Here is a 27,830-nt window from a genome sequence, read left to right on the forward strand (position 1 = left end):
ATACATGGTGTATGTGTGCTGGGGTAGGGAGGTGGAAGTGGGATAGGGTGAAGTGATAAAAAAGCCAAGAGATACAGACACAGGCCTCTGTTTTGTGATGTAGGCTCAATATTGAATTATCTAAGATTGGATAATCTACTCCCTATTCACTCTCATTTTTTTGCTGCTAACCTGTGGGCCTATTCATTTCTCATAATCGATTATACCAGAGGGTTGGTAGGGAAAAGAGGAAGTAAGAATCATAAATCAGTTGTGTTGCTCATTGGTTTTGGATAATGCTGGTGTGAAAGGTGGGGATGCATAAAATCGGTGGCTAGTATGTAATTTTATATCTGTGATTTTGAGGCAGAGTGATAGAGTGGAAGAGAACACAGACTTCAGAGCCAGAGGGAGTCAGGTTTTAATATGAGCTCTGTCACTTACCACCCATGTAGCCTTGGGAAATGTAATTGGTCTCTTTGCACCCCAGTTTTCTATATGTAAAATGGGAGAAACAGTGAGTTTCTTGTCAAGGCTGTTTTGCGACTTAAGAGATGAGATGAGAGTGTTTACCTCATACTAACTGGTGGCTAATATTGTTGTTGTTGTTGTTTATCGGCCATGCTGTGTGGCATGTGGGATCTTAGTTTCCTGACCTGGGGCTGAACCCGTGGCTCCCTGCAGTGGAAGCGTGAGTCTAAACCACTGGACCACCAGGGAAGTCCCCTAATATTGTTTTGCTAACACTGTAATCTGAGAGAAGACAGGAAATACATTCAAAGAGATAACCTTATATACTAAGACGAGGTCATTTAATTTACTGGTAGGTCCTGATCTACATTTTCCTACTGGTGTTTATCTAGAGGCAAGTGAAAAGTACAAGATGGCAAAGTTTAGGTTTGGGACCTTTTTTGAGATAAACATAATATATTTGTCTCACAGACTTTTACAATTAATGGTATTAAATATATAACTATCCAATACATATTTAAAGAGTCAAATATATTCTTATTCTATATTACTGCCAATTTTGTGAAGGAGAGAAGAGACAAAAAAGAAAAAAAGGAAAAAGGAAACAAGAAGAATAAAAACCAACTGTAGTTGAGGGGTAAAGAAAGAACAGAGGACAAGAAAGGCTAAAGAGAGCAGACAGAGACAGACAGAGACAAGACAGGCAGAGAGAGAAGAGACGGTCGGAAGAGGACTGACCAAGTGGAGAATCCACCCAGACCTCTTCGATCCCTCCATAGCCTTCCCCTCACTACTTCTATTTGATATCCAAAGTACTCTCGGCTGCCTGCTGTTCCAAGCTAGCTCTTCCTTTGCCCAATCATGCCACTACTATTATCTCTTGCCCAACATCTCCCCTGCACTGCAGTCTCCTAATCAGTATTTGATAGGAGACCCGGAACATTGCTCTACAGCGCTCTAGGGCTCTCAGTACTTAAAAAAAACAAAACAGGGCTTCCCTGGTGGCGCAGTGGTTGAGAGTCTGCCTGCCAATGCAGGGGACACGGGTTCGTGCCCTGGTCCGGGAAGATCCCACATGCCGCGGAGCAGCTGGGCCCATGAGCCATGGCCACTGAACCTGCGCGTCCGGAGCCTGTGCTCCGCAACGGGAGAGGCCAAAACAGTGAGAGGCCCACGTACCGCAAAAATAAAGAAACAACCCCCCCCAAAAAAAACAGAAACAAAACACACTTCCATTTGCATCTGCTTAACTGAGAAGGACACCCTACGATAGAAATGAGGGAGTATGCTTATAGAACATTGGGATCTTCTTTGGGAACACATTTTTAGAGGTGCCTTTGAGAAATGTTATCATTTTAAGAGATATAAAGAGTGAATGATATAATTTAAGAAAATATACCAAAGGATAAATGAAATTAAATCAAGGGAAAAACCGCAGACTCTGAGATGACTAACCCCAAGTTATTTAATGTTTTTTCTTACTGTGTGCTGAGGGCTGTCTTCATTATCCCTCATGTAGAAGGGCTTGAGTGCTAATGGATAATTAATGACAAACACTGGTATGTCGCCACAGTGCTTCACCAGGTACTTTTCATGTTCAGTGTGTAGATCAGCACCCCACTGTAATGAGAAAAAAAAAAATTACCAAAGGAGAAGACAGAGCTGAAATATACAATGCAGGACCTAAAAATAACCTGTATCAGTGCCAAGGGCTTCTTCTCCCTGAGGATCAGGGATGTGTGGAGCTGTCTGCTGAGGTTACACAGATAAATAAACTAGAGAGAGATGTGTTAACAAGAGCATCCAAAGGCCTGGAATGATGAAAGCTGAAACTAGTAAACACTACGCTTTCTGTGCCCATCTCAGGGAGCAGCATTTAGCAGATAAATAGCATCTGTAGTAAAACACAGTGTGCTTCCCATAGTGTATAAAAGCTGATTCAGAATCATAATTTTTATTAATATTGCCAAGAGCTTCTTGTACAGTTACTGTCCCTAAGTTTCAGGAAATTAAATGATGAAAGATAATATTCCTAATACTGAGTCTATCTCTGGCTAGATGGCTTCTCCCAGTGACTTTCTTTTTTTTTTGATAAGAGTCAACTAATATATCAGATGCTCTCTGATGAATATTTAATAACACTGTTCATCTATTTATTCAGCAAATACTAATGTGCCTATTAAACCCCAAGTACCATGCTAGGTACTGGAAACTGGTAAGAAAAACAAAATCCCTGAGTTCATGAAGCTTCTAGGATGGGAGACAAACATTAAACAAAAAATTATACAAAGAAGTCAGCTGATTATAAACATAACAAGCACAAGGCACTCGTAACTTAAAGAGAGCATCTGACTTAACTGGGAATGGAGCTGGTGTAAGAAATAGTGTGAAGACAAAGGTATTACATTCTTAACATTATCTTACTATTCCCACTTGTCTGGCAATATCTTAACTATAGGAAAGAAGCACTGGCATAGGAATGAGGAGACTTGCTTCTAACATTATGTGCATGTCCACTGATAAATCATGTGGCTTGGCTTTTCCAGACCTATATCCTTACCCATAAAATAAAGGAGTTCTGGGAAAAAATAAAAACACATAAAACTCAGTGTTTTTCAAAGTGGATCACAAATCAGAAGCCTCTATAAAGTTCAACGGAAAAAGAAACCTGTTTAATGTGTTGCCTAAACTTATTTGATCACATAACCTCTTCTGTCAACTGTTAACATCATTCAGAATGTACTTTGGGAAACACTGAACTAGTTGATTTCTACACTGATATTCTATGATTACCATTCTTTCTACAGAATTTCATCTTCCTAAACTTGGGAAACTTCTTTATAACCCTTTTGTCACTGCTATTCCAAATAATATGATTCTACTTCAAAATTATTTTTCATTCTAAATATTTCAATGAGGTTAGGCAAACATCAAAAAAAGCCAGGGCCTCCCTGGTGGCGCAGTGGTTGGGAGTCCGCCTGCCGATGCAGGGGATACGGGTTCGTGCCCCGGTCTGGGAGGATCCCGCATGCCGCGGAGCTGCTGGGCCCGTGAGCCATGGCCGCTGGGCCTGCGCGTCCGGAGCCTGTGCTCTGCGGCGGGGGAGGCCACAGCAGTGAGAGGCCCGCGTACCGCAAAAAAAAAAAAAAAAAAAAAAAAAAAAAAAAGCCAATGTACAGATAGGCAAATACTAAATATACACTGCTAGTAAGAGAAATAAGGTTATTTTAAAGGATTCTTAATGAAATCAGATAAATATGAGAAACATATTTTCATACATACATACATATATAGATATATACATATATATATAAATACTACCTCTGGAGTGAAGGTGAAGTTCTGGGATGCCTGCTTTAAGATCTCCACTGCCTCAGTATAAGAAATGCTGGAGAGAAACAGGGTAAAAGCAGAGAAAGGTTAATACAATGGCTGTTGTTAACTAGTGCATCTGAAAACTGTGAAAGAGCTATTTTCATACAGTCTTTGAGATCATATTTGAGTATTAAATGATTGTAAAAATGATTATTGAGTAATCAGGAATTAAGGTTGACCTATGAGAGTCTGATCAGCATGAAGAGAAATGGCCATTCAATAATCCCACTCCTGATCCACTTGCAGTGTACACAGAGAAGCTAGTCACTTAAGCAAATAAAGATTTTCTCTGAATTCATGTTACGCTAATGCCCTAAAAGGTGTGAAATACTGAGGCTAAAAGAGCAAAACTCTCTCCCTAAAGCTGTCATTCATTCATCCAACATATACTGAGCACTTACTATGTGCTAGGTATCATTCTAGGCGCTGGAGATACAGTAAATAAAAACAAAGCCCCTGCCTTTAAGGAGTCGCTATCCGTGTGTGTGCGTGTGTGTGCGTGTGTGTCTACACGCACAATGGGGGTAAGAAAGATAAACAAATAAACAGAAATAAGCCAGGGAGCTATTGGTGCTATGAAGAAAAACAAGGCAAGATAAAAAGACAGAAGGTATTTGGGGGTGTTATTTTAGATAAGATGGTCAAGAAAGGCCTTGCTGAATTGGTGACATTTGAACAGAAACCTGCATGAAGTCAGGAAATGAGACATATAAATACCTAAGGGAAAGTATTCCAGGTAAAAGGAACAGTGAGTACAAAAGCCTGAAGTGAGGAACAGTTTGGCTCATTCAAGGAACAAAAAATTCAGTGTAACTGAAGCATATTGAACAAGGAGAAGAATGCCAGAAAATTAAGATTGGAAAGGTAGTCAGAGGTCAGATCCTATGAACTCTTTCAGGCCATCGTAAGGCTTTTGTAATATATTCTAGTATTGTACGACTGTTTAGGAAAAATATCATTTTTGGTTACTTCAGTAAGAAACGATGCATCATGCCTAACGCAAGCCAAACCAAGAATTTGTTTTAACAGTTTGGATAGGTGGTATATGCACATAGTTTTTTTAAAAAAATCAAGGTGAATAAAAGAGTATACATCTTTCTTCCATCCCTGTCCCACAGCGACCTAGTTCCTCTCCTCACACACAATTACTGTTATTGGTTTCTTGTGTATCCTTCCAGAGGGTTTTATGCATCTATAAGCAAATATTAATACTCAATCTCCCCCTTTTTATAGATGGCAGCCATAGCATACATATCATACACACTCTTTTACACCTTTTCTTACTCAATAATATACCTTGCAGATCTTTACATACCAGTATATGAAGAACTTCTTCACTTTTTGAGCTATTACATAACATTCCACTTTGTGGATGTATCCTAACTAGTTTAACCAGTCATCTATCGATGGATATTTCAGCTGTTTCCAATCTTTTGCTATTATAAATCATGACTACATATGCCTAATTTATGCTCATATTGATTTTGCACATGAGAAAAATGGAATTGTTGGATTCAAGAGTATTTGCATTTGCAGTTTTCATAATTTTGAAAGACACCACCAAAGATATTGTTCCCCTTTTACAGGGTTATTCCAATTTATGCCCACCAATAGTATATGAAAATGTCAGTTTCTCTATGTCCTCTGCAACAGTATTCTGCATGATTAAAAGCAAAAATATACAAACTTTCTGAAGGACTCTGAGTTAAAAAATAACCTAACAAACTTATTCTCTGAAGCAAAAATGAAGTTCACATCTATAATAACTAACTGGAAAGAGTTGTGTCAGAGAGTACAAATAAAGCCCCCAAAGCTATGTTTTGAGTGACAGGTTTTTTATAAGACGGAAATTCTATTCAAACTAAAATCTAGTATTAAATAACAGATAATTTCTAAGGTAAGAATGGTGTTGATGTTGATAGTAGTAATAATTCTTAAATGAGCATTTTACAGAAGGGAAACTGAAGCTTAGAGAGGATCAATAACTTGCCAAAAATCGAAGTAAGCCTTGATGTGCTGACTCCAGAGTCTAAACTTTTAACTGCTGAGGTAATGCCTAAACCACTTGGAGTTTCATATGTTCTATCAAAATAAAAGATAATGGGCTCTGGGTTCTCCCTTTGACTCTACCACTTAGTAACTATGTAAATCACTTCACCTCAATGAAAGCATTTTATAAATTTTTGTATTTTATACAGAACTCTAAAAATACAAACATTAAAAAATTAAGTATCTGTACTTATAAAATAAGGAGACTGGGCTATATTAAGCTCTTGTCTGCTTAGAAATTCTATTGTTCTATTCCATCATTACTTGATATGATCTACTCATTATACTGAGAAATATAAGAGCAGTCAAAATGGGAAGCACTAGAATTTTGTATCATTGATACGTTACAGTTACACTATTAAGAAAAAAAGGACTCTCATGTCTAAATATCTCTTGTTATTCTAGATGTTCTGCCCCACACTCCTCCCATACCTTAAGTTGAGGCAGAACTTTCAAGTTCAAATTACAGCTCTGACACTGGATATCCTTAATGGCCTTCATCAACTCTCTACTAACTTTTCTTGGTATGTACAGGGAATAATATTTCTTCTCCTTCCCAGAAACTATTTCCAAAGTGCTTTGAGGAAAGGAGAAGACATTGTGATATTGCATGATACAACATCAAACTACCTTCATATTTCAAATTTTCTGTTGTTGAATGAAGAAAATTATTCTGAAACTGTTGGAGTGCAACTGCTAAGTTACAGAGATTATTATTAGCATTCTTTGCCTCAAATTCACACAAATAAATGAAGAGCAAATAAAAAGGTAAGTACTCTATATTTTTAAAGCCTTAATACTATAAAGGAAATGTAAAATAAGTGTGTTCTATTTCTGCTAGATAAAGGCTAAATTCAAAGACTACACAAGTCCTTTAAATAATATACTTTCAAATAAAACAATTATAACAAGTACTCAAGAACACTGAAATCTATTCAAAAGAATACAAGTCATATGGTATCTTGCGTGTGGGTGTGCACATGTATGTATGTGTATTTCGGAGTGCATCTTGGTTCTAATTCATCGTTGTTTAGGTCTACTCTCATATTCTCTCATGGCTTTTAAAATCTCTGGTTTCAAAGTCTACAAACCCCCTCCATCTCTGGTACCCTCCACCCTGAGAATCTTCAGCATCATGTAATTTATGTACACCCTCTGGTGTTCAGTCCCCTCTGTTTCTAGCTCCTGGAACTTCTCATATATTCTAGTGGACTCAACAATGCATTTAAAAGAATTTAATAATATTTTAACTAGCATTTTTAGATGTTTTGTAGCAGGAGGGTTTTCATGTTATCTAGTCTTTGACATATTGCTTAAGCAGCATTTGAACATTTCAACAAAATAAGACAGACAAGTTATCACTTCATAGATGAGAAAACTGAAGCTCAGAAAGGTTAAAGATTTACTATTGGTCAAATTCGTAGTTGTAGTTAAGTAATTATTCATGCAAATATTTAACTCTTCATCTTTTTCTCTAGATGCTAAACTCCATAAAAGGACTAATCCATGCCTATTTTCACTACTGAATCCTCAATGACTAGCACAGTGCCTAACTCATAGAAGGTAGTCAATAAATATTTGTTGAAAAATATGAATTCACTCATTAATGGCTACTAAGTGGTAGAGCCAGGACTAGAATCCAGGTCCTCCGAAACATAGTTCACTATACTCGGTGCATAAGTAAAACAAACAAGCCTCTGGCCATGCAGAGGTGACAACACCAAACAAAGAAAAAAAACCACACATATAAATTTAATGCACAACTATGATTCGTGCTGTGCGGAATGGAGGATGGTGACAGCAACGACTGATATGGCACAGCCCACGTTCCCATCCTCCGTATTTTACAGACGTGGATTCTGAAGCCCAACAGTGAGATGATGCATAAGGGTCATAAAGATAGTGGGGGAGCTACAAGTACTCTAGCATTAACTTCAGTGCCCTTTCAGATATATGAAGTACACTGGTTGAAAGCATGAGCTTTGAAATCAGATGACCATGAGTTTGAATCCCCACTTCATCTTTTTTTTTTAACCCCACATTTGTTTATTTATTTATTTTTGGCTGTGGTGGGTCTTTGTTTCTGTGCGAGGGCTTTCTCTAGTTGTGGCAAGCGGGGGCCACTCTCTTCATCGCGGTGTGCGGGCCTCTCACCGTCGCGGCCTCTCTTGTTGCGGGGCACAGGCTCCAGACGCACAGGCTCAGCAGTTGTGGCTCACGGGCCTAGTTGCTCCGCGGCATGTGGGATCTTCCCAGACCAGGGCTCGAACCCGTGTCCCCTGCATTAGCAGGCAGAGTCTCAACCACTGCGCCACCAGGGAAGCCCTCCCCACTTCATCTTTTACTCGCCTAATATCTTTTGAGTTGATTCTTCATCTACAGAAGGGCAACAATAACTACTCACAGAGTTGTTGTGAAGATAAAATGAAATACAATGTATTTAAGGTCTATCGCTGTCTGGCACATAGTAAATATTCAATAAAGGGTGGATATTTTCCCCCCATCTTAGATCTTATTCATTAGATAGAAGTTGTATAACTTCTCCTAAGATCTCCCTAGTTTTCTGTTACCAGTACAGATTCCTTGGGATGCCTAACTTACTTCTTTCCTTACCTACTTAATTACAACTTTTATCAATATGCTTATGTCCATAACTCTCCTGTAGACTCCAGGCCCATACACTCAAACTGCCTACCCAACATCTACAACTGGATGTCTAAAAAGTATCTCAATCTTAGTATGTCACCTCATGATGATGAGCCTGATATCACCCCTCTCTCTCCACACCCCCCCACTACTCTATGGCTTCCCCCATCTCTGTTAATAGCAACTCCATTTCTACAGCTGTGTAAGTCAAAAGCCTTGAAGACACTCTTAACTCTCCTTCTCTCTCTTTTTCACTCTCAGTAAATCCTGTTTGCTGTATCTTTAAAATATATCCAGGATAGGACAATTTCCCCTACCTCCATTGTTACCATCCTGGTCTGTGATAGTTAATTTTATGTATCAAGTTGGCTGGGCTACAGTACTCAGATATTTGGTCAATCATTCAGGATATTTCTGAGATGGTGTTTTTTTGGATAAGGTTAACATTTAAATCAGTGGATCCTGAGTAAAGATTACCCTCCATAACAACATCCAACCAGGTGAAGGCCTTGCTAGAACAAAGACTGGCCTCCTCCAAGAAAGAAGGAATCTGCCAGCAGACTGCCTTTGATTTGGCTCTTCCTTGAGTCTCCAGCCTGCTGGACCACTGCAACAGATTTTTAACTTGCCCAGCCTCTACAATTGTGTGAACTAATTCCTTAAAATAAATCTTTATATGCACACATCGTGTTGGTCTTGTTTTTCTGGAGAACCCTGACTTACACAAGGTTCAAACCACCATCTACTTGCACCTAGGTGACTGTAACAATCTCCCACTTGCTTTGCTGCTCTCACTCTTGTCCTACTACAGCCAATTCTCAACAGACAGCCAGAGCGATCCTATTAAATCCAATTGAGATCTTGTCAGATCTCTGCACAGAACCCTTCAATAGCTTCCCCACCTCACCCAAGTAAAAATCCAAACTCTTCACAGTGCCCTACAAGGCCCCACCTGATTTCCCCACCTCCCTCATCCTTTCTTACTTTATCTTCGTATCCTCTTCCTTTAATCACTCTTCACTATTACTTGAACCTGACATGTTCCAACCTCAGGGTCTTTGTACTTGTTATTCCCTCTGCCTGGAATATTCTTTTCCCACTTACCCATATAACTAGTTCTCTTACTTTACTTTCTTGAGATCTTTACTCAAAAATCATCTCAGTGAGATCTTCCCTGCCATGCTATCTAAAATTTCTACCTCCTCATTCTTCCTTTGTCTTATCTTCTTTCTCTTCTCTGGTTTCTTTCCCCGTAAGTATCACTCATTTTCACAGACTATATGTTTCACTCATTTATCTTGTCTCTTGGCTATTATTACCTCCACCAGAAATATAAGCTCAGTGAAGGCATGGAATTTTATCTGCTTTTTCCACTGTTTTTAAACAGTTTTTAGATTTTAGGACAATGCCTGGCACATAGTAAACATTCAATATACATTTAAGTGAAAGGAAAAGTCTCAAAAGCCTTCACTTGTACTTCATTGCCCTTCGATGCTCTATCACAGGGCTCCTATTTCCTCCTTTTCTGATCCCACAGCTGCTGCCTTGTTACTGGGTCAGGCTCAATGACTCATCATTTTTAACTGGTAGCCTGAAGGTCTAGGCTGATACCTGATATTCTCAGCTAAGTCTGCCACGTTTTTCTTATTCCCCTTCTCAAGGACAGGTTGAATTCTTTATTCTCTTAGAAGAAAAACTTCCTAAACTTAACATAGCAAGGGAAAAATGATACTAACTTATGTTCAGAGACAATTTTCTTTTCTTCAGATTATCAAACTTACTTCCTCTACACATTGTAAATGCCCTGAATACTGAGTCTTATATGAATTATTTGTACTGCATATAAGAAGTTGCTTGTTGTTTTTTCCATATCAAGTATGTTTCATAATAAACTGTGAAAAGAATAGCCTATCTGATTAATATGGTTGGTTGAATAAACAACCAGTCCAATATCAAGTTCTACTTGAACAGGATTATAATGGAAATGAAGCAATAATGTATGTGCTATATTTAAAACACAGATCTTTAGGTTTTAAAATAGTGGCTAAAAAGACAATTCAGAATATATTTTCAGATTTTAGCAAGTGAAGGTAAAGAAAAAGAAGGAAGACTGAAATAAGAGAAAAACAGAGGGGGAGACATTACATGAATCTATCTTAAAAGCATGTTTTTTAATTAAGCCAGATTTTGATTACTAAAGAATTAGTCTGAATTGTAGGAATATAGTTAATAATTACTATGAACATTATCTTGCTATGATTTATTCATTTATTTATTCATGAAACACTGATTATCAACTATGAACCAGACATAAGAGCTATAAAAATAATTAAAATACGGGTTTTCTTTGAGTCTAGGGAGTGTGATAAGCAGATATACAAACAAAAAAATTTAATACAGTGTGATAAATACGATGATAAATTATGAATAAAGTTCAGAGAAAGTATAATATCTACTTACATTAGAAAGTTGTTTTTTAGCATATGTTCTAATCTGTCCTTGGTAAGAAAAGAGAAAAAAGAAAATTTATTAAATGTAATTATATTCCTTACATGTAATTAACATATTTAAAGGGCTTCGTCCACAAAGCTAATTACCTTTTGTCCAGGAGCTATGAATTTGTGACAGAGTTCAACATCTTCAGGACAATTTGAGAGAACTGTCATTGTTGTAGTCTTGAAGAGGCCCTCCATAACCTAAGAGAAATGATACAGAATTGCCTGACATGTAAGCTTCATGAAAAACCTGTTTAGGGCCCTGTAAGGACTGCTCTCCAGGTTTCAATGGCTATAAATCCATTAGGCCTCTTACTTCCTGAATATACGACAGCAAGTTAATTCAGTTTCCAGATTGATTAGAGGGGGCATCACAACTTCTCAGAGAAGGTTAAAAAAAAAAGAACAATGTCTGAACCTTCTGTTAACAGTTTCAATACTGGTATTGAAGTGGGCTGTCAAATGAACAGCTAAAACAAACTGATGCCTCTCTAAATTTCAGTATATTCACTTGTAGAGTCAGGACAGTTAACAGTACCCAGCTTACAGGATGGTTTTGAGAATTATATGAGATAATCCATGTATAAGACTTACCTTAGTGCCCAGCTCAGAGAAGCACACAACAAACATCAGTTGTGAAGAGTGGAACGTTTTGAAAAGTGCTTCATTCAGTCATTGGTAAATGAAAGTAAACTTTAAGATTAGAGAAGCAATGAGATCTAGCTACATCTAAATACATACATTTTTGCTTTGCTAACGTATAAAGTAATGACACAAATCAGTGTATAAGAATTCATTCTACCAGGGGTGTCCATAAAAGTCTCATGGGAAAAACTTGTTCTCAGAAGAAAAAAGTGACTGGAATGGAAAATATTTCTAAAATATTTTTAATCCAAACTAAAATTTTTGTTTTGATGTCAATGAAATCATATTGTGATTTCCAGATGTGTCCTCATAAAGACACATATATGAATTAAGACCAGGCTGCCCCACAGGCAGGTATCTTCCTTTCCTCTCTGAATCACTGGATACCCTATCAACACTGGAAACATAGTGGGGCATAAGCATCTGAGTAATTTAACATGGTCAGATATAGGAAAGAACTTAATTATCAAGTGACAACCAGATAGATTTATGTACATATATATTTTTTATTTCTTTTTATATATACTTTGCATTTTTATATTATACATATATTTTGTAGAGAAGTAAGGAATAACTTGATGAAAGAAGAGCAAAAGGAGGCTAAAGATGTTTTGCCTTGAGGCTATAACCACCTTCAATCTAGCAGTGAGATAAAGAAATCACTAAGTAACTGAAGGATTTATGAAGCGTTATATCCCTCAATCACTGCAAAAAGTCAATGTATATTGAGAGGAAAAAAGAACAGGTAGATTGGATAGTATGCTTGCATTGTTGAGGGACACAATACACAATCGGTAAGATGAAGACTTCAACAACTGGGGCTGTTAAAGCAGTGTCTTTCATGGGCAGAACATTTCCATTTGAAGAAGGATATCACTGGCTTTTCTAACCTTGACTTTGAGACTACACTACATAAATATATTTATAATAAAACAGAAACTTAACTGAAGGGTTAACATAACCCTCATGTTTTTAAATATATATTTCTCAATGGCACTAATAATATTTAATTGCTTATACCTCGTAAGAGGAAAATATCCTGTTATAATATTCTGATTTAATATTTAAGAGACTGCTCTTCATCAAGATAATAATTTCCACAGAATTCAATTTATCAAAGGGAGAAAACTGAGAGAAGCAGGAGTTTATTTTGGGGAAGAATATAACTTTTTCTTCTGTCTTTAGGAAAAAGTTTATATTCCAATTAATTAAACTATTCAATAGTGTATGCCTTGAGTACCACTCAGTGGAGTACCAAATAAAAGAATTACTTAGTTATAGAATACATAATTATAGAGCGAAGATTATAATATTTAATAAATTCTAACAATCTATGTATTATCTTTATAATCTTTCCCTCTGGTATTACATTGGGCAGCGGAGACAGGGACAAGGCAGAAATAGGAGGTAAAACGTGTGGTTCCATTCTTTACAATACTCTCATTGCCTGAGTGAAAGAATAGTAAAGAATTCGGTGGTGAGCTCAAACTGAAAGGTGATTAAAGAATTTTACTGACTCGGTGAGGCTCAGATTCTGAATCCCTAAATCTAGAAAGGGATTAACTCAACAGTGTTCCTATTGACATTTTTGGCCAGATAATTCTTCACTGGTGGGGAGGGGGCTGTGCATTGCAGGATACTGAACAACATCCCTAGCCTTTACCCACTAGATGCCAGTAGCAACCCATCTTCCCTACTCCCCCACCCACTCCCTAGTAGGGACACCGAAAATAACCCCTGGGGGACACTGGTCTAGAGAAATCAGTGGGAGATGTTAAAGGGGTATATGCAAGTGGACACTGTGGTGTGTGGCCACAACATCCCTTCAGGACCAAGATCTTTATCCGCTAGGAACAGTAACTGCTGATGGTACATAGTTGGGCCCCTCTTCAGGAACTGCCCAGGCCAGAAGGACTGCCTTACCCAAGGTTACACCCCTTCCCAAGCTAGCCCTCATCCAATGACTGGCTCACAGGAGGAGGCACTTGCCCTCCTATGGGACAACTATGAAAGACCATTCTAGCTCCCAAGTTTCTCACGGAATTGGCTAAGGTATCTGTTTGTAAATGCATCACAGTTTAACTTGTTTCTCTGCCCAATGCTACTTTCTTCCTTTCCTCACAGATATTTCTCTTGAGATCATTCCCCAGTAATACCTGCACACAAATCTCTGCTTTAGGGTTTATTTACTAGGAAATCCAACCTAAGACAGGATAATAAAATTGTGACTCCATTCTATTTGGGAGTATACATGGTATTTCTGTTTTAAGTGGAATTGGGTCATTTACTGGGCAAATAAGAGTAGAATGAAAGAAGTAAGAGTTGATGAAAATTGCTAAAATAAACATCCTGTAATTAGAATTCCAAACTAAGATATTAACCAAAATGGTAGTGGATAGAGAATTCATAACAACAGTTAACACATTCTGGGTACTTACTAAGTGTCATGAACTATGCTAAGTACCTTATATATGTTATCTGTCTAATCCTATGAATTAACCTATGAAATAGGAATTATTATTCCCATTTTATAGATAAGAAAACTGAGGCTCAGAGAAATTAAGTCCCATGTCTTAGGTCACATAGCCAGTAAGTGATGGAGCTAAGAATCAAATCCTGGTCCATCCGTCTCCAGACTTGTGTGCTCTATATGGATTTATGGCCACAGCCTCCTGAAAAGGCTCCCACCCCTATTTTTATCTCCCCCTAAATCAATTTTCATAATGCTGCTAGAGAGATACTTCTAAAATATAACTCTCACCATGGCCTTTCCCAGCTGAGAACTTTCTCCTTTATCTTTTGGATTAAGTTCAAACTCCTCAGCATGGCATGTAAATACAGTCTTTCTTTCATGAGCTGACTCTTGACTATATCTCCAGCTTCATCCCTGTCCCAGAGCTCTGACAACTCCTGTGGATGCTTTCTAATACCACAGCTATAGACATGTTTCTCTAACTATAAAGACGTGTTGTTTATTTGCTTAGCAAATATCAAGAGCTACTATTTACTAAGCCTGCTTTGTGCCAGACCCCATACTAGATGCTTTACATTATACATACATAATCTTTCATTTACTTCTCACAATAACCTAATGAAATAGCTACTATTATTCTCATTTTATAGCTGAGGAAGCTAAAGATCACTAAGGTTAGGTAACGTCATAACAAAGTTAATGGCAGAGCCTGGACATGAACTTAAAATCTGTTTGACTCCTGTACTTTAAAAACTATTACACTAACAGCATTCAGTAGATGTTTATTAAATTAATTAGTTCTCCATCTTCTTCATTCTAAGAACACCCGTAAGGCACAGATGTCGGAGGTAAAAATGTATACAGAAGCATTTTAATGTCACAGATGCCTGATATTTAGAAACTATTTTAAAACTTGAGTACCTACCTGCATGAGATCTTGAAGGCTCTCAAGAAAAGAAATCTCTGCTTCTACCATATAAAACTCTGCCAGGTGTCTCCGGCTCTGAGAATTCTCTGCTCGGAATGTTGGACCAAAGGTAAACACTTGAGTAAAAGCTCTGCAATTCAAGATTAACAGTGTAAAAATAGGATTCACATGATTAATTTTAAGTATTTAAAATATTCAGTAAGCTCTTAAGAAAAAAAAAAGTTCTGCGCCTCTGTCTTGTCCACAAATCCACACATATTAGCTGCTACATTTCTTTAATGGGTGATTATAATAGTTTCATTAAAAATGTTACATTTATAGAAACCATTTTATTCCAAAGGAATTTGCAAATGCTTTACAAACCCTATGGCTTACTAAATATAGAATTATAACCACTTCTGGATGCACTCTACTGCAGCTGCCTTAAACAGCAGGCAAGTACATTTCACAGCAATTGAGAACAAAGTAAAGGAAAAATACCACAGCCCAAGAAGCCACGCAGAGAATCTAGATAGTAACAGTTAAAACCAGAATTTCATGTGGATAAGGCAAGCCAATCATTTTCTAAATATATGAAAAAAAAATATCAGATATGTATGGTGATTTGCCTTGTTAGGCCTACTCAAGTCCTTTACGCCCACCTAGGAGTTTTTTTTTTTTTTTGTGGTACGCGGGCCTCTCACTGTTGTGGCCTCTCCCGTTGCGGAGCACAGGCTCCGGACGCGCAGGCTCAACAGCTGTGGCTCACGGGCCCAGCCACTCCGCGGCATGTGGGATCCTCCCAGACTGGGGCACGAACCCACGTCCCCTGCATTGGCAGGCGGACTCTCAACCACTGTGCCACCAGGGAAGTCCCCCCGCCCTTTCTTTAAATTTATTAATTTAATTTATTTATTTTTGGCTGGTTGGGTCTTGGTTGTTGTGCATGGGTTTTCTCTAGTTGCAGTGAGCTGGGGCTACTCTTCATTGCGGTGTGTGGGCTTCTCATTGCAGTGGCTTCTCTCGTTGCTGAGCATGGGCTCTAGGCCCGCAGGCTTCAGTAGTTGTGCCATTTGGGCTCAGTAGTTGTGGCGCACGGGCTTAGCTGCTCTGCAGCTTGTGGGATCTTCCCGGACCAGGGATCAAACCCGTGTCCCCTGCATCAGCAGGCGGATTCTTAACCACTGCGCCACCAGGGAAGTCCCGAGGGCCAAGTAATCTTTGAATTTTAAGGTTTTGCTAGAACAAAATAAGAGGTTTGGGGCTCCTTAGCTGTTATCCTCAACACTCTTCATTTATCATCAGTCAAATAATATCAAGATCAGAAAACAGTACAGAAAACGGATTGTAGGTATACATACCAGTTTTTTTTTGTTGTTGTTTTTTTAAGTAAAGATACTCTGGGAAATTAAACAGTAAAACAATTACAGTGGAAATCATGAGATTTATATTTTCTTTCAAAGGCCATTTCAGTTAAGGCCTAGTTGGTAAGAAGCTTAGGAATTTATGTTTTGGTTCTACAGCCACCTTTCTGAGACCATGATCAGTTAACCTCCGAGAATCTTAGTTTTTAATGGAAAAACAAACCGTAAGAATTCAAAATATTACTATGATAACCTCTCTCCCAAGATTCAGATCCAGACTTGCCTACTAGAATGTTCCTAAAAACACTGACCTTACCTTGTCCAAAATGAAAACTCTTGCCTTGCTCCCCAAAACAAGCAAAAACAAAATAATGAACAGTACATTTTCCCCAGCTCTGTTAATCTCAGTTAACCCACCTCACCACCCAAGCCAGATCCCCATCCCTCCCTCACCACCCACACACTTCCCTATCATATTGATCACAGAATTATATTGTTTATACCTAGGAAAACTCTTGCAGATCTACAGACTCATCTTTATTTCCACAAATATTGTCTTAGTGTCAACTCTTGTGTCTGCCACCTGCCTTTCTTCCTCCAGTCCCAGACTACTGTAAGTTTTCAAACTCAAATCTGATTATATCAGCCGTAATTTAAAAATCTTCAATGGTTCTCCCCTACTCAAAGGTTAAAATTCAAACTCCTAACTTTGACTGGACTTTCCTTCACAAAGCCTTTTCTCCAGCATACTAAGGATACTCTCCTTACATGCCCCGCAGGCCTTTAGGCTTTTTCATTGGCTGTTCCCTCTCTGTAGTGCCGGTCCTTTGTTCCTCTCTCTCCAAATGGCAAATTCCCATCCATCCTTCAAGACTTGACTTAAATGTCACTTTCGCTTTGTAACATTACCATATACCCGCAAATTTATTGTTCCCTCCTTTCTATGACTGTAACACTTTGTTTATACATTTATTATACAGACTGTATCACTTAGAAATATAATTGTGCATTTTGTATCTTTCTCCCTCAATAAAGTATGAAATTTTCTGCAGTAGGAATAATGTTTTATTCATCTTTGCAACTTCAGTGCCTAAGATAAAACAGGTGCTCAAGTTGAATGAATAATAATGAGGATGGCAGGCTTCTTCAGCTATAAACTGGAAAAGCACAACATCCTTATAAACAGTAACATTACAAATAATGTACAGAAAAATACTCAGATATATTTTACTGTGGCTGTTATTCAATAGCTAAAAATGGGTCAAACAATTTAGGTCTGCCCCAAACAATAAATTCAAAAATTACAGGACCTCGAGCTTCTAATCTATGACTATGCAATCTCTAGGTAGGTTGGCAACAGTATATTTAAATAAATAAAACGACATTCTTTTCTGGCACGGCATCACAGGAAATTGTACATACAGATGTTCACTAATAACAAAAAATATTCTACTGAAATTTTCCAGGGCATAAACAGAAACTCCATGGCATAGGTGGAATTTACTTTGGAGGCTCTGAGGAAGACTTCTAAGAAATGGGCAGTTATCATCCTGAAACACAAGGAGGCCAATGGGATTGCTGTTCAAACGAGACACATTATATATGTATTAAGGTACTAGATACAGAGAAAACAGCAGTATCTAAAAGGAACTACAGATTCAAGTCACAAGGGCACCTACTTCTCACATGGATAGGGAGGGAGCTCCAAGATGTTTAACAATAGGGATTTTTTATTTAACAATGGTTAATGATTTTCTCTAGCAATACATGGTAAACTCTCTTGTATAAAATATAGAAGAGGATCAAGGATTTTTATTTTAGTAAGGCTTAGATTCTAATTGTGGTACCCAAAAGTTAAGTATTATTCTAATAGAGTAAATAAAAATCAATGGCCATGGTGCTTTCTCTGAATTAACAAAAAGATAAAATAAGCTGGAAGGTATGTTGACAAATTGCCTAATTTAGCATCAAGTTGTTAAGCAGATAAATGTTTAAATCATTCAATAAAGATCACCCCACGTCAGCGTCCAGTGTTCTATAAGTAATGAAAGTAGTAGTAGTAATAGTGGCTACCATTAGCAAGTGCTCCTTGTGGGCCAGGCATTAGATGTGAGAACCTTACAGTTAACTCCTTTAATATAACTCAATAAAGGATATATTGTTACTTCTATTTTTCAGTCTAAGAAACTGAAGTTCAGAGAGGTTAAGAAACTTTTCCAAAAGTCATAGAGTCATAGCCTAACAATTGGTAGAGGCCAGATTCAAATCTAGCTCTGACTCTAATGATCACAGCCTTCATTATGATATTAAAATAATGATGCTCATAACTGAACATGGACAAACCCAGTAAATAAGAGAGAAAAATATGTAATATGCGCTCCCCACCTTCTCAAAGATAACAAGGGCGAGTAGTTTGGTGTATTTCTCTTCCTTGTGAATAGCTTATTTGTTTTATGTATTAAAATTATAGCTCCCTAGGATATGTTGCTTTCATGCAAATAATGAGAAGATAAATTTTAATCAATATTTTGTAAACTTTAGCAAGACATTTAGCCTTTCTGGTCTTCAAATTCTTACATGAGTGGGAGGTGCAGGCAGTTTGGCATTATTCTCTAGTATCTTTTACAATAAGTTTGTTTCTAGGTCCATGTGAAATCACTATTATTTTAATTTATGCTGATTTCTTCTTTTTACTCAGTCTTCCACACACATGAAAGCAATTTGCAGCAAGGCTTGGCCCAAGCAATAGTTAAAATAAGATCCGAGAACAAGGCCTTTACTAAAATAAGATACAAAACCAGGTGAAAGGCCAGTACTGCTGTGAGAAGAGACCAGCAGAAAAAGAAAACACTCAGTACTAAGAATCATTCTTGTGCCAATTATGGAGAAAGGAAAGCTATATATGGAAAGTCCATGAGCTTGGAGTTGATGTTTAAGATAACAAAAGTACATTCAACACACATCAGCTAAGATAGCTACAAAAATGGCTTTTTAAAAATAAAAAGTAAAGTTACCAAAAAAAGGTTCTACAAAGGTCACTTTCTCCCTTGTGTGGAGTTTTATGAAGCCCTAAATTGGCAAGTGGATTATTATAAAATAGTCACTGATTGCTTTGCCATTTATTCCTTCTGGCCCTGAAATTTAAGAGCTAATCTTTATATTTTGAAAGAAAAGAGGAATTACTGCCTTTTTATCTGGGGAAGAACTTACCGTTCAGCATAGGGGGATCAGCAACTTTCCCTAAGGCCGCCCACTCCCAACCTCCTATCACTTCCCTACTGTCGTTCAGGAAAACATTCATTGAACTGAAGTGAACTCACAGACAACTTTAAACTCACTTTTAAAACAGTCTTTGTCAAATGGTATTCCCATCAACCAGAAAACAATCATCTATTTTACTACTGCTTTGTATCCACTGGATTATCAATACTGTGACATATTTGTCACTCATTGTTTCTACATGCCTAACAGAGTGGACACCAGACACCTCCTTTTCAGCTTTCCCCCTTTCCTCTATCTTGCAATAGTACACTTGGTGAAAGGGATTATAAAGAGATGTAGCTCTCACCATTCATCAACTCTTAACAAGATGTCTTAGCGAGGATGCACTGTAAACTCTAAACATTTCTTCTTTACCACAACTGCTAAACATTTCTGCAAAATTAATTTTCTTTAACATGTCCTAATGTTAGACTTAGAACTGAATTTGAGGTCCAAGCAAATTTAATCTTAATTGTATAATGAGATTCAAAGTTCGACAGAGTCTGACAACAATCCTGCTAAAGGGACTGGAGGGTTGGCTACTCTTCTCTGAGGAGCATATGCACTGGGGGAGGGACACTTAGCAAAGGGAATACGAAGCACACAGCTCCTAAGGTAGGAAAGAGCCTGACAAGTTTGAAGAACAGAAGTAGGCCAGCAGCAAGACGAATGGTAAGAGATGAGGTCAAAGAGTTTAGAAGGGATCAGAACACGTAGGGTCTTCCTTGTAAGCCATGGTAAAGAGAGTCTGAATTTTATTTAATACTCCTTGAAATACTCTCTCCTCTTGGAATATTTAACACTGTATTCTCCTAGTTTTCCTGTTTATCTGATCTCCACCTCTGTCTCCTTCTACATACACTAGCTATTCATTAAACACTAGCACTCTTTGAACCGTAGTCCTAGAATCTCTTTTCTCACTGTATACATTCTCCTTAAATGATCTCACCTCAGTCAATTAATTTTCAATTAATTACCTATTGGCACACAATTCACAAATTTGTATCTCCTGCCCAGACTTCTTCTCTAAGCTCCAGAAGCATACATCCGCCTATTTAGTCCTTTCACTTGTCACAGACAGAACTCATGCCTCCCTTGAACCCCACACTGGCTTCAGTCTTCTTCCAACCTTCCAGGTCAATCCTCCCATTAGGGTCTTTAATAACACCATGTACTACTACTGTTCACAGAGCCTCTTAAAATTAAAATAAATGACATATACAGATGTAATTATTTGTTTAATGTCCATCTCTTTCACTAGACTGTAAATTTCATGAGTGACCTTATCTATTTTTTGGTTCTTTATAGTACCCTCAGTTCTTAACCCAGTGCATGATACACACTAGACAATTAAAATTTGTCAAATAACTAACTCATTTTCTATAAAATATGCTGATCCCCAAACTCTGAACCTTTGAAACAGCACTGGGATGGGGGTGAGGATAGAGGAGTAAGAGGAAGGTGGTAAACAGAATATCAATTACTAAGCAAAAAATTCTGCTATTCCCTGAAGTAATTTTTCACAGAAGGCACTAGGAGATAAAAGAATCAGTTTTTTGAAAAGACTGCCCATATATTAGTTTTTGCTCTGTAGGCAACAAGTACATCTTTGAAAAGGACTAGATCAGATGAACATCTCTAGTAAGCAAAGATTTTACTTTTTGAGAAACTAAAGTATTACCACATGAAAAAAATTTCCCTTACTCTATGTAAACAGAGAAGCACCTGCCTCTTTGGCTTCTGCCAGAGTGGATACCAACATGTTAAGACAAGTATTGCTATTTCATCATTCCTGTAATGATGGACTCTTCAGAGGACTGACTGAATTTAGAAAATAACATTTAAAAAAAAATAATAAATTTATTTATTTAGGCTATGTTGGGTCTTCATTGCTGCGTGTGGGCTTTCTCTAGTTGTGGCGAGTGGGAGCTATTCTTTGCTGTGGTGCATGGGCTTCTCTCGTTGCGGAGCACGGGCTCTAGGCCTGTGGGCTTCAGTAGTTGTGACACTTGGGCTCAGTAGTCATGGCTTGAGGGCTGTAGAGCACAGGCTCAGTAGTTGTGGCACACAGGCTTAGTTGCTCCGTGGCATGTGGGATCTTCCCGGACGAGGAATCAAACCCGTGTCCCCTGCACTGGCAGGCAGATTCTTAACCACTGTGCCACCAGGGAAGTCCCAGAAAATAACATTTTTCTCAAGGGTCAAAGTTTGCTAATTGTTCTAACTGTGTATTTGTCCTCACATTTTTAACAAGATACTAAAATCACCTTTTAAAAAAGGTATACATTTTGTCAACTGCATCTATTCATGCCTAGATTATCCCTCTTGTATTTCTCATATTTAGCAGTCCTTGTACTGAGGACCATGAAAGAGACCATGTGAGAACTTTAATTTAGGTACATGCACCACATGGTATTTACATGTTATTTTAAGTCTACAAAGATTTCAAAGGTTTTCTGAGGCCTGATACTGTAGCAGTAGATGAGTCATTATGGCATTGAACTATCAACAATTTCCTGGGCTCAAGTCCTGTACTGATGATCCATACTTTTTAAAGGTCATCACAGTGATTAAGTTAAGCCTGTACTCTAAAGACCTAAATTGAAATTCTGGCCCCTCCACTTATGAACTAGCCAAGTTAACTTCTTTGAGACTAAATTTTCCCATGTGAAAATGAAGTTAAGTATATATTTGTCATGAGGTTATTATAAAGATGAAACAATATGTAAAAAGTTTAATGTAATATTAACTATATGGTAAGTGTTCAACAAATGGGTAAGAGTTTTGTTTGGTTTTTTTGTGTGTGCGTCTCCTTTCTTTCCAAAGGTCTACAGTTCTGATTTGGCTGGTCTCAAGATCTCTTTCTACTTTCAGTCAGTGCAAGAGATTTTGTTTATGTAGGTTATGTCTACCAATATTTATCATTAAAACTGATAAAATTTTAAAAAATTTATTAACTCATTTAAAAACAATGATAAACCCATCCTATGTCATAAAAACATCTTTTTAATAAAAATTCATAAGAGGAGTGGCACTGTTTTACATTTTTGTAAATCTCCTTCATATCTGGCTTAATAGAAGACAGCTGAGTTCTCATATCTGCTTAGGCATTCAATCTGTTCTGCTATCACATGTTATGAAGACTTTGGAAAACTTCACTGTATACTCGAGAGAATAAAAATGAAAAAGACAAATAGTGGCTTAGTATTATTATGAAAATAGTTTGCATCTCAAAGGACTTCTCTAAAAGGGTCTCAGAGGGTCCCATATCAAACTTTGAGAACCACTACATTAGGCAATGATTCTTAAGGAGGAGTATTAATTCTGGGCTTTACCTTTGGAGACTTCCATTCAGAAAATCTAGGGAGGGTTCTGGTCATGAGTATATCTAAAAGTTCTACAAGTAATTATTATCTGAACTCCTGATTAAGAACTACTACCTTAAAAAAAAGTTAAGATCACTAATCAATATACTTAAAAATTTTTTTGATGGCTACAATTTTTTAAATGGACAATAACATGTGTTGGTGAGGATGTGGAGAAACTCCTTGCACATGCTGGTGGGAATGTAAAATCGTGCAATTGCTGTGAAAAAGTCTGGTGATACCTTAAAAAGTTAAAAATAGAATTATCATATGACCCAGCATTTCCACTCCTGAGTACAAACACCAAAAGAAATGAAAACAAGTGTTCAAAAAACTCCCTGTATGTGGATGTTCAAAGCAGCATTTTTCACAGTAGCCAAAAAGTAGAAACAATCCAAATGTTCACCAATGGATTAATGGATAAAAGAGATGTGGTATATCCATACAATGGAATATTATTCAGCCATTAAGAGGAACAAAGTACTAATATATCCTACAATATAAAGAACCTTGAAAACATGATGCTAAATGAAAAAAGACAAATACAAAAGGTCAGGACTTCCCTGGCGGCACAGTGGTTAAGAATCTGCCTGCCAATGCAGGGGACATGGGTTCGAGCCCTGGTCTGGGAAGATCCCACATGCCGCGCAGCAACTAAGCCTGTGCACCACAACTACTGAGCCTGTGCTCTAGAGCCCACGAGCCACAACTACTGAGCCCGTGTGCTGCAACCACTGAAACCCGTGCACCTAGAGCCCATGCTCCACAACAAGAGAAGCCACCGCAATGAGAAGCCCACACACTGCAACAAAGAGTAGCCCCCGCTGGACACAACCAGAGAAAACCCGTGTGCAGCAACGAAGACCCAACGCAGCCAAAAACAAAAAAACCCAAAAAACAAAAGGCCACGTACAGTATGATTTCTTTTCTATGAAATATCCAGACTAGGCAAATCCATAGAGACAGAAAGCAGAAAAGTGGCTGCCAAGGGCTGGGGAGAGGAGGGAATGGCAAATGACTGCATCACGGGTATGGGGATTCCTTTCAGGGTGATAAAAATGTTCTGGAACTGCAGAGTGGTGTTGGTTATACAATGTCACTAAAAGTAAATTTCATGTTATGTGTACTGAATTTTATCAAAATAGAATCTTTAAAAAGTTTACTGAAACTAATTGTCCATTAGTCACTTTCCACATGTTTTATTTCGTTCCTGCTACTCTGTAAGGAGACAGCAAGTGACGCTATCTACTCTATAAGGCAGGTGATTTCATTTCATTTACAGTGGAAGAAACTGAAGCTTAGACAAGTTAAATAACTAGTACAGAGCACATAGCAAAGCTGGTTTTAACCAATGCATTTGACTCCATGGCCCACTTTCTGTTGTGCTGCATGTGTGCACTCTTCAAAACTAACAAAGTACAGTGCAGATGATCAATGGTCCCATAAACCCACAAAACACTACCATATGCTCCAAAGAGAAATTCTGTACCTTAATGTCACTGTTATCTGATTGGTTTTTGCCTCTCTATACAAGGTCATTTCATTCTTGGTGGCTGTTCCTGATACACCTTCCTTCTTCGACTTGTTATCTCTGCAAGTGTCACTTCCTACCACTTACAACAGTTGCTTTTTTCTGTCTTATGCTTTATCTACAGTCCCTCCTTAGTGGAAAGGGGACAGTCATTTATAAGCTTTGATGGTCAATCAGGATACTTTTCCACTCCATTTTAGGTTACAAAAAATGATAACACCTAACACTGTGGATCCTAAAAGGGTAAACTTGAGTTAAAGGAGGCTTTGTTAGAAATCCTTAGATGATCTACAGCAGTGGTTCTAAAACTTTAGCACGATTACAATCACCTAGGGCTTGATAAAACACAGCTTGCTGGACCCCACCCTCAGAATTTCTGCTTCAGCAGGTCTTAGGGTAGGCCTGAGAGTTTATATTGCTACAAGTTGCCAGGTGATGCTGACACTCCTGGTCCAAGGACAACACTTTGGAGAACAAGTGACCTAGAGTGGTTCTCAATCTTGGCTGCATAGAATAATCTATGGTATCAATACTTCAGAAAACAATCTTGATTCAATGCAATCCCTATCAAATTACCAAAGCCAGTTTTTCACAGAACAAGAACAAAAAATCTTAAAATTTGTATGGAGACACAAAAGACCCCGAATAGCCAAAGCAATCTTGAGAAAGAAAAATGGATCTGGAGGAATCATGCTCCCTGACTTCAGACTATACTACAAAGCTACAGTCATCAAAACAGTATGGTACTGCACAAAAATAGAATGATAGATCAATGGAACAGGACAGAAAGCCCAGAAATAAACCCACGCACTTACAGTCAATTAATCTAAGACAAAGGAGGCAAGACTATACAATAGTGGAAAGACAGTCTCTTCGACAATGGTGCTGGAAAAACTGGACAGCTACATGTAAAAAAATGAAATTAGATCATTCTTTAACACCATACACAAAAATAAGCTCACAATGGATTAAAGACCTAAATGTGAGACAGAACACTATAAAACTCCTAGAGGAAAACATAGGCAGAACACTCTCTGACATAAATCACAGCAATATCTTTTCCGATCTGTCTCCCAGAGTAATGGAAATAAAAATAAAAATAAACAAATGGGACTTAATTAAACTCAAAAGCTTTTGCACAGCAAAGGAAACCATAAACAAAACAAAAAGACAACCCACAAATTGGGAGAAAATATTTGCAAATGATGTGACCAACAAGGAATTAGTCTCCAAAATTTACAAACGGCTCATGAGGCTTAATATCATCAAAACAAATAACCCAATCAAAAAATGGGCAGAAGACCTGAATAGACATTTTTCCAAGGAAGACATATGGATGGCCAAGAGGCACACGAAAAGATGTTCGACATCACTAATGATTAGAGAAATGCAAATCAAAACTGCAATGAGATATCACCTCACACCAGTCAAAATGGCTATCATCAAAAAATTCACAAACAATAAACGCTGGAGAGGGTGCAGAGAGAAGGGAACACTCCTACACTGTTGGTGGGAATGGAATGTAAATTGGTACAGCCACTATGGAGAACAGTATGGAGATTCCTTAAAAAACTAAAAATAGAGCTACCATATGACCCGGCAATCCCACTCCTGGGCATATACCTGGAGAAAAACATTGTCCGAAAGAATACATGCACCCAGGGCTTCCCTGGTGGCACAGTGGTTGAGAGTCTGCCTGCCGATGCAGGGGACACGGGTTCGTGCCCCGGTTCGGGAGGATCCCACATGCCGAGGAGTGGCTGGGCCCGTGAACCATGGCTGCTGAGCCTGCGCATCTGGAGCCTGTGCTCCGCAACGGGAGAGGCCACAGTGGTGAGAGGCCCGCATACCACACACACACACACAAAAACAATACATGCACCCTAATGTTCACTGCAGCACTGTTTACAATAGCCAAGACATGGAAGCAACCTAAATGTCCATTGACAGAGGAATGGATAAAGAAGGTGTGGTACATATATATAATGGAATATAATTCAGCCATAACAAAGAATGAAGTAATGCCATTTGCAGCAACATGATGGACCATGGACCTAGAGATTGTCATACTGAGTGAAGTAAGTTAGACAGAAAAAGAGAAATATCGTATGATATCGCTTATATGCGGAATCTAAAAAGAAATGATACAAATGAACATATTTACAAAACAGAAAGAGACTCACAGACTTAGAGAATGAACTTATGGTTACGGGGGTTGGGGAGGGTGAAGGGAAGGAATAGTTAGGGAGTTTGGGATTGACATGTACACACTGCTATATTTAAAAAGGATAACCAACAAGAACCTACTGTATAGTACAGGGACCTCTGCTCAACGTTATGTGGCAGCCTGGATGGGAGGGGAGTCTGGGGGAGAATAGATACATGTACATGTATGACTGAGTCCCTTTGCTGTGCACCTGAAACTGTCACAACATTGTTAATTGGCTATACTCCAATATAAAATAAAAAGTTAAAAAAACAAAACAAACAAACAAAACCCTCATCTTGATGCCCAGAAAAACCAATTAAATCTGCTTTTCTGGGGACTTGAGCTGAAATCTGATGCATCTGTATTTTTAAAAAAGCTCTTAAGACATTCCAACCACTGACCTAGACCTTCTAATTACCAATTATGATTGAAAGTAAAAGGTACAAATGATACAAAAGGTGTTATTTCACAAAAAGGGTACGATTTGCATAAAAGCTATGGACTAAGAATGAAGTACAACATTTCTAATATTCCTGACAGATTCCAAATCAGAGCTTGGTCTATAAACATAAAAGCACAGAGGGACCGTGGCAGACTAGAAACAGAGGCAAGTTCCCTTCAAAGGAGCATTTAGCCTATAGAAATAATGCAGAATAGTCTCTATTTCTTTGCATTCATCTTCCCTGAATTCTAGAAGGTGGGAGAGTGGGGGAGGGAGGGGGTGGAGGCAGAGGAAGGAGGGAGGAGGAGAAGAGGATGAAGACAGACACAAACAGAATAGGGAAATGTTCTTTTGGACCCTGCAGTAAGTCTTTCACATGTGTACCAAGTGAAAGACTAATTAAATCTGTTTCACAGCTGCACCGTATGCACTAGCAAAACATGAGGGAAAAACATCCACCAGTAGTAAAATAGATAATTTTTGGCATATTCATACAAAGGGAATACCCTACAGTAGAGAAAACATTATACAACATGGATCTAATTTAGGAGTATAATGTTAAGTGAGTAAACTAAGTCACAGAATATATACATATGATTCTATTTATACAAAATATAA

The 27,830-nt window shown here is 38.0% G+C and overlaps 1 protein-coding gene across 4 annotated transcripts in view; it reads right to left on the bottom strand.

Moving 5' to 3' along the window:
* NARS2 (asparaginyl-tRNA synthetase 2, mitochondrial) overlaps window positions 1-27,830 on the bottom strand; it is a 139,515-nt gene that overhangs the window by 20,056 nt on the left and 91,629 nt on the right. For 3 of the 4 annotated variants that reach the window (XM_081239727.1, XM_081239726.1, XM_081239728.1), the window contains 5 exons: window positions 15,059-15,191; window positions 11,118-11,216; window positions 10,981-11,018; window positions 3,772-3,838; window positions 1,933-2,070 (listed from right to left, as the gene is read on the bottom strand). In XM_081239727.1, coding sequence (XP_081095853.1) covers window positions 1,933-2,070; window positions 3,772-3,838; window positions 10,981-11,018; window positions 11,118-11,216; window positions 15,059-15,191 — 475 coding nt within the window. The remainder of the gene's footprint in view (window positions 1-1,932; window positions 2,071-3,771; window positions 3,839-10,980; window positions 11,019-11,117; window positions 11,217-15,058; window positions 15,192-27,830) is intronic. The other variant, XM_081239729.1, reaches the window with a different exon arrangement.

Source organism: Mesoplodon bidens (assembly GCF_964165515.1).
Source record: "Mesoplodon bidens genome assembly, chromosome: 7".
Lineage (NCBI taxonomy): Eukaryota > Metazoa > Chordata > Mammalia > Artiodactyla > Ziphiidae > Mesoplodon > Mesoplodon bidens.